The following is a 13,143-nucleotide window of genomic DNA, read 5'->3' on the forward strand; positions in this document are numbered from 1 at the left end:
ACTTTTTATAAAGTCCTGAAATGTCCAAAAGTATTTTAGCTTTACTCAGTTGAAAGTTAGCTAGATTTACTTGTGAAATATATAATTTACTGATTAGTTAACATTTTATAGACAGCTAAATCATACTGATAGATGAGATAAAACCAAGGAGCTAGTGAAAATAAATGTTGCTTCCATATAGCAACATACTTTAAAAGTTACCATTTCAAAATCTCATGTTTAAAATACACATGTCCAGGATATTAATAATCATTTTCACGTGTAGCTTCTTAAAGCAGTCCATTTATACTGTTAAAGCAGTCCAAACTTGTGCAAACACATATATATGGTAGGCACAGAAGAGTAATTTTAAATATAATCACCATTAGTGCCTATAATGAACCAAGCACTATACTGTTCTGAAAATTTTACCTCTGTGTTTGTTTCCATAACCTTTTACAGAAAGTGGTACATGAACACAATAATCCAGGCAGATCTCTACTGATGTAACATTATTCTGTGATTTTACACAAGCTTCACAATAAGTAACTGAAATATGTTCTATATATTCTTATTTCCTTTAACTACCAATCACATTTCATCCACTGCGAAGCCACAAATGTTCTAAGATGACTTATCAATGCATAAATGAAAATAGCAATTACATTTCTATAAGAATATCTTAGATGACTTTAGAACCCTCCCATAACCCCAAATAACTAAGTCCCTGCACAGGTTTTCATGAACTGCCACACTCTCGACATGACTAACACAAAGAGAGTGGGTTAAATGCATGTCTCTTCAATGACTACATCCTTTGGCTGCCTTATTTTTTGTTTGTAACATCCAAGCTGAATGTTTCTTCTCTTATATTATCCAAGATGTGACACAGCTAAGGGAAAATGCTAAGATGGAACACAAAATATACTGCATTATATACAACCAAATTCCGAACCTTCTGCAGAATTACTCAAGAGCCTTAAAGATAGTGATATTGCCATGGCAGAAGCTACCATCAGTCACTCACATTTTCATTAATTATAATAATCTTGGGTCTTACAGAATGATCATGAATGTGCTTCAAATAATGTCAATCACAGTAATAATTATGAACAGATTGTCTAATTACATAGCTCATTCTGATTCTAGCAGCCCAAAAAAATCACCGAACAATCACCATATGCTATGTGCTTTCATATAACCCTCTTAAAATGTTCATATCATTTAGTTTCTCTTCATTTTTTAGGATTTCTTAACACCTTTCCTCCGTTTTCCTTCAAACACTTATCCAATTTAAGTTCATATATTTTTAATCTCAATATCCTTTTTAATTCAATGAATGAGTTTCTAATATAGATATAGAAACAGTTATAATCTTTAATAAATGATCTGTTGACCAGCAGTTCATAATTTTTTGTTAACTTTCGGCCAGACTTTTATTACTGAACACCACACAGATGCTATACTTTGGGTTAAATGCTGAGAAATGATGGTGAAATCAACAGTCAGTAACCCAAGGAAGCATATTGTTTAGTGGGGAGATTTACTTCCTGTCCTTTGCTAGTTAACGCGAACCCATTCCCACTCTTCTGCATGTCACTTTGTGATCCTCTCCACAGATTTTAAGCTTCCGAGAGTTAATAGCTTCTTCATCTTTTCAATAATCCTGTCTCTACTTTGGCAGTAAGAATCTTTTCCTCTATGTCTATGCTTAATTTTTTGACAAGCTAGTAAGACATTTCAATGAAATAAAATTTGCCAATCTTTTATGATACTTACACACTTGTTTCTCACACCCACCACAAGGAGTCTCTAATATTTTGCAGACACATTAATAATAATAATAATCAAGGTACTATAATGTTCGACTGGTAAAACGTAATTCAGAGAATTTTTAAATGCATACTGACTAATCATCTTAAACAGATTCAATCTTCATGTACATTCTAATGGAAACTTTCTTATACTATTCAGGTCTGGAAGAATTCCAGGGATAAGCTAATCAACTCCCAGCAGGTATTATTAACATGGTTACCAAGTGGCTAATTCATTTTGCTATTTTAATTTGTGAAATAAATAATAATTCACATGACCTCAATTCTGTAACAAAATTCTTATTAACCTGATGAATGAAATTTATTAAATAACACATTTTTTGTACTTTAATTTCAATATTTAGTGATATAAATGGTCAGTTCATCAAAGAAACCTAGCCTGATAAAATTTTACACTTGTTGCCAGATCACAGAAGTCTGTACATGAAAATAAAAACATTATTTTTTTTTTAATTTGAAAGATTTAAGGATCCATAACAAACAGCTCCAGAGCACAGAGTGCTTATGGCCCAGAGGGTTAACCAATTCAGAAAGGAAGTTCCATGTTTATTCCCAGACCCTATATATTATTGTATCTCAAAGTAAGCAACTATAATATTCATAAATTGATTGTAAAATTAGTAAAGAAAATCTTCACTATTCCAAATGCAAAATCTGGACTAGCAATCCATTTATAAAATGCAAAAATATTGAAATATTAGCATACAGAATCACTCAGAAATGGAATAGGTGTACTCAATAGTATTATGTGAAGGCAGTTTCTTTGGTCTTGCTAATTTTTAATATGTGATTCACAATATACTCCACTGGAAAACAATTTTTGGATGCTAAAGGTGATAAAATTATACTTAAGTATCTAATAGTAACAATAATCTTGGTAACAACAATAGTAAGAATAAAAACTTCTTTGATTTCTAACTAGCCTGTGACAAAACAGCACAGGTATTTCCTACATATTTTGAAGATGGAGAAACGAGATCACACAGCTAACAAGAGTCAGAGAGTCAAAAATGTAACCCATGGGACAGGCAGAAAAAAAGAAAGTGAACTTCATTTTAGGAAACTGTAAAGTAACATTATCCTGACAAAAATCATCTAACTGAATTGGTAAAACATATCTGTGAGATCCGAGGGCCCCGCTGCTTCACACTCACTGTGTGCTCCCCATCTCTAAGAGGAACTAGCAGAAAATGGGCATCAGATAAATGCTTGTTAAATAATGAAAAATGAACGAGTCAATATAGACTAATTCCTGGAAAATTTTGTCAGTCAGGGTCCAAAAAGCGCCAGCAAAATGCTTGGCAACAAATAGAAATATATTATTTTGTTGTGAGAAGCCAAATTATTTTCAGGCCTGGGAAGTGATATGACTTGTCAGCTCTCAAAAGAAGCCAAAGATTCCAAGAAAAGCTCCTTATTGTCTTAAAAGTAAAGCAAAAAACTTTGTTCTGAGAGTTTCTGTTTTTAATTAGTCATCTTCAATAACGCATTGTCTTTCAAGTCCCTCAAATTGGACAATCCTGTGGATAGTTAGGAAGAGAATGTAATTAATGCCAAGTTTTGCTCTGAAGGAGCAATTGACCTAAATTTATCTTTAATCACACAACTTGGGAAATGAATAAAATTTAGATGAAAATATCCCACCATACCACCACCAACACCACTACGACCAGAAATCTTCTCTTTAAAGTACTTATCTTCCAATCAAAGCTGTGAAGCTTAGAGAAAGAACAGGACTCAAAAGTAGAATTTAACCAAGCAGAAAGTTACTCAAAATCTAAATGAAGAGAAATAGCTATTGTAACTAGGTAATCTGAGTAAATATTAGAGAACGTGTTTGAGCCACACAGTATAAAAATAATAATATGCAGCTAAATGTTCTTATTGTTGCATCATTTGGCTAATCCTCTGGGACTTATTGCTCTAAATTTTATTTTCCAAATATATCTATTAATATAAACAGTCAGACTGAGGTTACGGATCTGTGTTTTGAGCTACTCCGTAAAGAAAGCAACTTCTGACAGAGGCATGGTTGGTCAACTGAGAGCCAACACAATCCTAAATTCACCCACAGAGACTAACTCAAGACAAAACATACTGCACATAAGAGACTCACAGGTCGCAGTTCCACACTAATGCCATGAAGTTTATTCCACAGAAATTGCAAAACAAATGCCTCATTTTAGGTGCTTGATATTTCTTTGAATGATTTAATAAGCGAAGGAATGAAATGTATCACTGACTGGAATGGCAAAAAAGAAATGGCAGCAAGCCATCAAACTCGCTTATACAAGATTACTGAGCTAATATACTGTTAACAGCACTCAGGAAAGGCATCGCTGAACTATAAATAAAATCTGGAGAATGGAAAATGATTAAAGGAATTAATTGGACCCAGGTGTATTTCAAGTAGGTTCCTAGAGAAAAGAAAGCATTCCCACATATCTTAGTTTTTAAAGACAAATATGACACAAATATAACAAAAGATGACATTCCAATCATTAGAAAGAATTTTATTTCCTCAATCCCAGGGAGAGATGAAAGGCTAAAGACATAAATAGTTTCAAAAGGGGCTTACTTAAGTTTGTCGATGGTAGATCCACAGAGAGAATTCAGCTCAGTGTCAAACATGCTCTACCCAGAACCGTCTTTCAGATTCCTGGTTGAGGAGGGCTGCCTGTGTGGTGGACTGCACGGTGGTCTAGCCATCACCACGCTCTTCAGACTCTTCAGGAAATGATAACAGAGGTGCGTACTCTCCAGATACCCAGCAGGATGTCCACCTCAATTTCACAGAGAATTAATATATGGAAAGTGTTTAATGGTACACAGTAAATGCTGTGTGTCTTTATTATTACAAGGGTGACTGGAGTAATTGAGGCAAAATCTTCATCAACCTCAAATTATCTTATTGCTCGATTTTTTTTTTTTTTTTTTTTTTTGCTTTCTCTTCACAACAAGCTCTTTTATGGGCCGGCCGGTGGTGCAAGCAGTTAAGTGGGCGTGCTCCGCTGCGGCGGCCCGGGGTTCACCGGTTCAGATCCAGGCGTGCACCGACGCCCTGCTTTTCAAGCCATGCTGTGGCGGTGTCCCATGTAAAGTGGAGGAAGATGGGCATGGATGTTAGCCCAGGGCCAGCCTTCCTCAGCAAAAAGAGGAGGTTTGGCAGATGTTAGCTCAGTGCCGATCTTCCTCACATACACACAAAAAAGAAGAAGCTCTTTTGCATTTTTTGATTTGTGTCAATTGAACTTACTACTTTCATTTCTGACATCCTTGTCTAGTAACATCTGAACGTTGTTAAAGTAACCTTGATGAAAAGGAAAAAAAAAGTCCCATAAAGTGTTATGGACTGAGACAGTCACTGCTTGCTTAGAAATGAGTTGTGTTCTAACGTCTTTTAAAACATACAGCTGCCTGGTTAAGGATGATTAATAACTAGAAAATTAATGAATCATTCTTTGGTTGCCCTCTTAGTGCCCAGCTTTCATTTTTGGTTGTGTTTGTGTTAGAGGCTTTGCAAAGCAAATTCTTTTTAACATATCTGGGAAAATGCTGAATAATATCAGATGTTGAACAATTCATATATTATAGAAAGATAAACATTTTTCCAAGGGTGATAAAAGGGACAGATTAAATAGTGGTATCATCTGCTATTGCAAATAATATATATTTGAGGACAATGATGTCTAACAGAACATTTCATCATTTTCATATAAATTTTTGGCATTATCAGTTTTTTGGCTTATCAAGTGATGTCTGACAATTTTTAGCAACTTGGAATGTTTTGCTTACAAACTGTTCTTGCTTGAAAGGGGAATGAATGGGTTAACTTTCCCTGCAATATTTCTAGATATGAAAAAGGATGGCCTTGCATTAGTTAGGCTCCAAGTTCAGTAAGAGTTTTCTTCATAGAAAGTGTCTAAGTCTGTCAATTTATGGGTTGCTTTTGAAATTCCTAAGGAAGTGTAGAAAGACCTTGACACCCTGCAAACCTGAACACGGTCTTTGGAAGAAATACTTTATTCCAAAGGGAATACTCATTTATCTTTTATCTCTAAGTTTAAAATATAGAAAACCTGAAACAGTGTCTTTCTGAACAAAATGACTTTGCTTGAAAAAAATCATCCTTTAAAAAGAACACACATGAAATTTCAATTTGCAGCTTTGTTTTACATTTTAAAAATTCATATAGGAAAAAATGTGAAGTAATGACTAAGAAAACCTCCCAGATACATCCCTGAATACGTAGAGATATATGTGAACACACATGAATAGTTATGAATTATGTTTTTTCCCTTTCCTCACTAAAGCTATTTTACTTAATAAGAGCTGTCTTCCTGAAGCAGTAAATGAAGCATATTTGCATGTTCTGAGACTTAACACACGCTGATAACACACCTTGATAACAGGTTCTTCAAAGCTTCCATTTTGGGAACAACTGTGAAGGCAAAGTCTTGATTCTTACAAAAGGACTACAGGTGTAAACAAAACAAAAGTATGAATGTATTATCTATTCTTCAGTTGTAGTTTTATCTTCAAAAATGTATTTGTAACATACAACTTCTAAATCAGTTAATGTACTTCAACAAATAACAAACGATCGCCCGGCCTTATTCACTCTTCTTTCTAATAGATGCCCTTAACAGAGCTACTAGCACGTCATCAAGATATTTTGTAAAAAGCACAGAATTAGGGGCCGGCCCGGTGGCGCAAGCGGTTAAGTGCGCGCGCTCCGCTGCGGCGGCCCGGGCTTCGCTGGTTCGGATCCCGGGCGCGCACCGACGCACTGCTTGGTAAGCCATGCTGTGGCGGCGTCCCATATAAAGTGGAGGAAGATAGGCACCGATGCTAGCCCAGGGCCGTCTTCCTCAGCAAAAAAAAAAAAAAAAAAAGAGGAGGATTGGCGGATGTTAGCTCAGGGCTGATCTCCTCACAAAAAAAAAAAAAAAAAAAGCACAGAATTAGTCTTAAACTAGTCTTAAACTGAGAGGTGCACACAGTTTGTTCCTGCCTTAGCCGCAGCGCGGGCTGTGGTGACGTGTTCGTCTAACACCTGCAGCTCCTGTCTGCACTGCTATTCCTCGCCAGCATTTCTTAGCACGTCTTCGCTCACCATTGGTTAGAATCCCAACCTCTGGCCTGCTTCTGCACACCGCGTCCTCTCTGGATTATCCTCCTCCGCACGCGCTCTGAGGGTGGTCTCAGCCCCGCGAGTGGGCCGCGCACACGAGACCCCTCCCCGTGCGCTCCCAGGGCAGCCGGGGCGCGCGGCGCCCCCTCCGTGCGGCGCGTGGGCTGCGGGTCTCCCCGCGGCTCTGACTCGGTCTGTGTGCTTGCCCGGTCCCTGGTACAGGCCTGCTGTCCACCCATGCCCGAGACTGCTCCGACCACGAGTGCTAAGGAAAAAGCAACCTTTCTCCCAGAGCGAGGGCCACCGCTCCTCAGTTCCTCTCCAATTAGAAAAAAAAAAACTGTTTCTCTCTTCTTTAAAAAAAAAGTCTATATTTTCAGCAGAAAGAGAAATTTGCTTGCAGAGGGGAGAGGAGGGCAGACTGAAGGAAAACACAAAGAAGAGGTCCATTTGAAGACTGTGATCCCCCAAGAGACCGAGGCAGCTGCTCCTTCCACTTTCCTGCCCGTCTTTCAAGGTAAATGTCACTTCTAAGCTACTGAACAGTATCAAAAAGACCACAGACCCTTGGGACTAGCCATAAGAAGCCTTTAAACTTTTCACATTCAGTATGTATCAGTCATTTGAGAGTAAAATCTCATCGACCAGTTGAAAACAATTGGATCACCTTCTAATTTACTGACTTCTCAGGAGTTAGAATATTATACGTGGATTTTGATCATAATAGACAAACGACTATATGGAAAACCATGAGTATATATGTACATTTATTTGATATTCACTATTTATAAGGTAAGATTCTAAAATGAATATTTAATTCTCAAATGGTCTATCTCTAACCTCATAACTCTTTTGGGCAAAAATATATTTTGATATCAATGAATTATAGGCAATAGTAGCAATATACCAACTATTGTTGAAACGTGTTAACTAACTTTGAAAAGTACATGAAAATGGGCCACGCGTGGCGTAGGGTTAAGTTCATGCACTCTGCTTCAGTGGCCTGGGGTTAGCAGGTTCGGAACCCCAGGCGAGGGCCTACACACCACTTGGCAAGCCATGCTGTGGCTGCGTCCCATACAAAGGAGAGGAAGATGGGCATGGACGTTAGCCCAGGGCCAGTCTTCCTCGGGAAAACAAGGAGAATTGGCAACAGACGTTAGCTCAGGGCTAATCTTCCTCAAAAAACAAAAGTATGTGGAAGTATTTTCCCTACAGACATTAAATCAAGGATGGATATAAGAAATGAACAAGTGAACAAGTAAAATATTGACCAAAATCAAGATTTTTTTTTTTCTCTCTCCTTTTCTGTTTCCCCCTCTCTGAATAATAGAGGGTTTTTTATTATTGTTTAGGGTGATTAAGCAGTACATCTTTGCATTTAAACTTGGAAAAACATTGAACTCAATAAACTCTATATCTATTTCAGTTCACTAATGATATTCTCAACTCCTTTTTGAATAAAAATAAAATAATTTAAAAAGTAAAGATAATTTTATTGCAATGCCTGTCAAATTTAGCAGGCAATTTTTGTTGGAGCACATTAAAATGATACTGAGTCTCATGGCAGAATTCATTTTTATTATTTTAGTCCTTCCCATGACAGAGATGATTGAGAACATTTATCAAAGTTTTGGGCAATACACTTTCAGATATCCTAAGTATTCAGCATAATGAAGTTTTAGTTGCATGATTCTCCATTAATAGTTATCTTTATGCCCAGGTATGTGTCCTCATAAAAATTTAGAGAGAATTCCCACTCTGCATACTTTATCAGTGTGTAAAGTTATTTCTGTGTGAAGCACCACAGCACCCCAATTCACTTAATAAAAGAACAGACACTCATGTTTAATAATTCTCATTCGAATAGCATGTCTTTACAATGCTACATTCAGGAAACTAAAGGACACACCTACAATATAGATACAAATTATAATGAAGACCTGTGCAATATGCACAAGAAATGTGATTTTGCCTACATCAGCACCAGGTTTGTAAAATAAGGAGTTCTTCATAGTAACATTTTACTATGCATCCTTTTCCTATATTAAAACTCTTTTATCATAGACTTTTAATTATTTAAATTAAAATAATTAAGAACTGTTGAAGAATAGTAACTATGTTGCATATGTCTTTCCTTTTCTCTCTTTTTTTTTGGTTAGATTGGCCCTGAGCTAGCATCTGTGCCCATCTTCCTCTATTTTGTATGTGGGACGCCACCACAGCATGGCTTGTTGAGTAGTGAGTAGGTCCGTGCCAGGATCCAAACCTGCAAACTCCCGGCCACCGAAGCAGAACGCGCCAAACTTAACCACTGCACCACCGGGCCAACTCCCCTTTTCTCCCTTTTGAGGACACAGTAAAATTCAATATAATTGCCATCAGTAGCATACTGTAACTTGATCCATCTAATAATGTTGTCACTAACAGCCAACTCTGATCAAATACCATCAAGCAGAAGGACTACTCACCCTGTGAATGTGTCCTTAGCCCTGAGCTGAAGTTGCTTCTGATGGTCTCATACACTTCTGTTTGATGAATGAAACATTATCTAAGGCTCCTGATCCTACAGAATAGTCTACATTGCCAGTATAGATAAGAATTGATTTGGTGAGATTGAGTCTACTTACAAGATTACTGAAATTATTTTGTAACCTATACATAATTGTTATAAATCTAGGTGTCAAAATAGATCCCTGGGGTTGGAAATGTTAAGGCATCTATACATAAAATCAGTGCATCTCTCTAATGGAGCATTCATTTTCCAGGTCCACATGTTTGTATAGTGGTTCACACATTTCAAAGACCTTGCAAATTATTTTATCTTCAGAAAAATTACATGAGGTTGCTAAGTCAGAATAATTGCCCCATTTTTCAAATGATCAGGATGAGTCAGAGAAGTGAAATGCCTTTCTTAGAATCTGAATTTCTTCTTTCCATCCATTCGCCTGACCTTACATCATACTACCTGTAAAGTCCATGTCTATAAAATGGTAAACTTGATTAGTTTGCTGGGGAACAAAACCACCAAAATAATTTTTATTCCATGTTGTGTTCCTAATGTAAAAACTGATTACTTCTGTGTCAGAAACTGGCTCTGAAAACACACACATACACCTGCCCTAAGATTTCACAGACAGGTAAGCAGACCAAGCACACTGGCCTAAGGCAGAACAAGAGCGTCCTGAACTACACTATGTAATTCTGGCTTCTTTATTGTTATTTCACCAAAGGTAGATTGCCATAGTAATCTCTCTAGCGTTGAAATTGTATTTCAGTGCTTGAGCCTTGTGTCTAAAAATGATAAAAGAACTTTTTTTGAGATTAGAGGCAAAAGAGGTCAGCTTCCTGAATTTCTTTACTCCTGACACAAGCCTGACTTCTGGATTTTCTGTTTCAGGCAGAGCTTCAGTGGAGCCCAGGCTGGCACTCCTAGTGGGTGTCTATGCACATCACAGTAGAGTGAATTACTGCTGACACAGCCGCCACTCTTGTTCTTTCTAGTGTTTCTTTCACTTTTGCTGATGCCATTACGAAAAATAGTGCTGGCACAGCTTTAAAGTCACTTAATACTCTCTCTTATTTATGGGGCTAACTTAGTCTTAAAATTTTGTTTGCAAAGAAGATATTAATAATATATGGAGGAACAATTTGTTGGGAGTTTCCTCTTATAGGTTTTATGAATTTAGTATATTGAGGTACTCTACAAACTAAGTAAAGAAAGCTACTAAAAAGCAAAAGCAATCAAAGTTCAAACAGTCTTTATATAGTCTTTACAATCTGAACATACAGAGACGTCATGTTGAGCCCTCCCGACCATTGCCTAATTGACTGTACTGGAGTGTAGTCTTACAGTCTGTAGTTGAACAGGGTGGACCTTCTGTGTCATTGATCTTATGCCATCATTAATTCCCATTTCTTAATCATAAAATATGGATTTTTAAGAAATAAAATCTAATATCTTACCACCCCATGGTTTCTATACTTCCAGTTTGTGGTCTGTGTCCTCTTAAAGACAAAGTCTCACATGTGTTATTTACACTCTGTGCTCATTTTCAATACTTCTTAAAAATGTCCTCCAGAAGGCCTACATCTGTAACTTAACTGATGAAAATGATGAAGGAATATAAAAAATTATCCAAAGAGAAAATCCCGCATAAGGACATTGAAACTTAGGATATATTGCCACACTAACACCATCAAAAGCTGTCAGCTCTCACCCTAGGTATAATTCTGTTGATTACTTTTTAATCCAAGATGTATTTTTCATAATGATGAATAGAAAGGATTTTATCATAGATAACTAAATGAGCTAAAAAAGAAAAAGGCTTACCTACATGAGTAACATGTCATTTGTAGTAAGGACATCTTTTAATATTGAGACATAATGAAATTATAAATCAGTAATAATCCACAGCATAATGAAAATTAAACGAAAATTTTAAACAAAGTTGGTTGAAAGTCATCTAAAAACCAAAAGGTATTTTTGGAAATGTTTCAATATCCTTAAACATTTTAGTTTTAAAATTCCACACTTGTTAAAGAGTACTTTAAATAATTGATATTGCACGGTATTGGTGATTTTTCTTCAAAGTCCTTAAAGGCATTTTTAATTAATTTCAATGCCATGATAAAACAGTTCAAGTGAAATTTTTAGAATTGTATCATATATACATATATACCTAGATACAGAAGGCTAAGTAAAATTATCTCATACATTGTGCAAATGAACCATGCTGGCTTTATAAAACATAGACAAAACTGCATAAACATAATTAAAACATATTGATATGGTATTATTATTGTAACATTTCTTCTGTGAGATCTGTAAGATGACATTTTTTACCCAGCAGGAGTTGGTTGAATTTATAGTAGAGAAGTTACATCATGACTTAGAGACATCTTCGTATTTCACCTTCGTTTAAATACCCTTCAAATCATACTTATAATCATGACAGATAATTAGATAATCACTTATTATTAGTAATTTAAACATCAAAAAAGAGCAGTGTAAAATAAATATATTCGATTACCTATGCTATATCACAGGTGAAATTTGAGCTTCTAAGTTGGTAAATGTTGGAACTTTGCAACTTTTACATAGTACCACTTAAAGTAAATTTAAAATTTGTTCTAAAACAAGACATACTCTGGGCTCCATTCAATAATAACAGTCACTTATTGATTAATGGAAGCTTATGTAAAATGAAAAACTTATATTAAAAGACATATAAAAGTCACGCCCTCCCTCTACTTTTTCTTCTAGGATGCTTTAGAACATCACTGCTTAAGGGACAACAAATCCTAATACGGGTATAATGTGCATCCCTCTCCATAAAGTTAATGACAACAGCATTTCAAAAGAACCATTTTGAATCTATTTCAAAACCATTTATCATTTAAATTTTGGTTACTTTTTCTTTATTGGGCATCTAGTTGTTTTCATGCATCAGTTGGTGTTTTCACTCGCCTCTGATGATAATACAAGCCCAAGATAACACCAGACCAACCTTTCACTGGGAGTTCCAAACAATTAAAAGTGACGTACCATGTTCCAGCCAGGGTAGAGGTAGTCTGTACCAACAAATTCAAAGTAGTGAGCAAAACCTTCCTTCAGCCACACGTCTTCCCACCACACAGGAGTCACGAGGTCACCAAACCACTGCAGTGACAAAATGAATGGGCATCACATGAAACCAAATCTATCCCATAATTATTTTACCTAAAGTTAAACGTATTAAACTATGATTATCATAACTGGAATTCATTCTCCAATTGATTTTGTGATTTTAAAATGTGTTGTGGCAAGACTATTGATTTATTTGACTACTTGGGTGACACTAGTTTTTTATGAATGCGTTCAAGGAAGAACAAAAATAAAATGATCAAGGAATACAAAAAGAATATTTAACCTGGAGCAGAAAGGACTCAGGAGAAAAAAACTGATGACAGCTATCTTCAAATATCTGAAGGCCTAGTATGCAGAAGAGGAAAAGGCTTGTGTCTTGTGGCCCTACAAGGAAGAAATCAGGACTAACAGATGGAGATTGGGGTTGGTGGATGTCTGCAGGAGACCCGCTAACAGACTGAGGGAAAATACTGCCTCAAGAGGTAGCAAGTGACTCAGCACAGGAAGTACCGAAGCATCGCCTTCTAGTACCAGAGGCAATTCAGAGAAGACATCAGAAGATTAAG

At 36.4% G+C, this 13,143-nt stretch overlaps 1 protein-coding gene across 1 annotated transcript in view; it reads right to left on the reverse strand.

Annotated features, from left to right (window-relative positions):
* TRHDE (thyrotropin releasing hormone degrading enzyme) overlaps nt 1-13,143 on the reverse strand; it is a 343,309-nt gene that overhangs the window by 144,157 nt on the left and 186,009 nt on the right. Inside the window, exon 5 of the mRNA XM_058568845.1 lies at nt 12,497-12,610. Coding sequence (XP_058424828.1) covers nt 12,497-12,610 — 114 coding nt within the window. The remainder of the gene's footprint in view (nt 1-12,496; nt 12,611-13,143) is intronic.

This window comes from Diceros bicornis, chromosome 25, assembly GCF_020826845.1.
Source record: "Diceros bicornis minor isolate mBicDic1 chromosome 25, mDicBic1.mat.cur, whole genome shotgun sequence".
In the NCBI taxonomy this organism is placed as follows: Eukaryota; Metazoa; Chordata; class Mammalia; order Perissodactyla; family Rhinocerotidae; genus Diceros; species Diceros bicornis.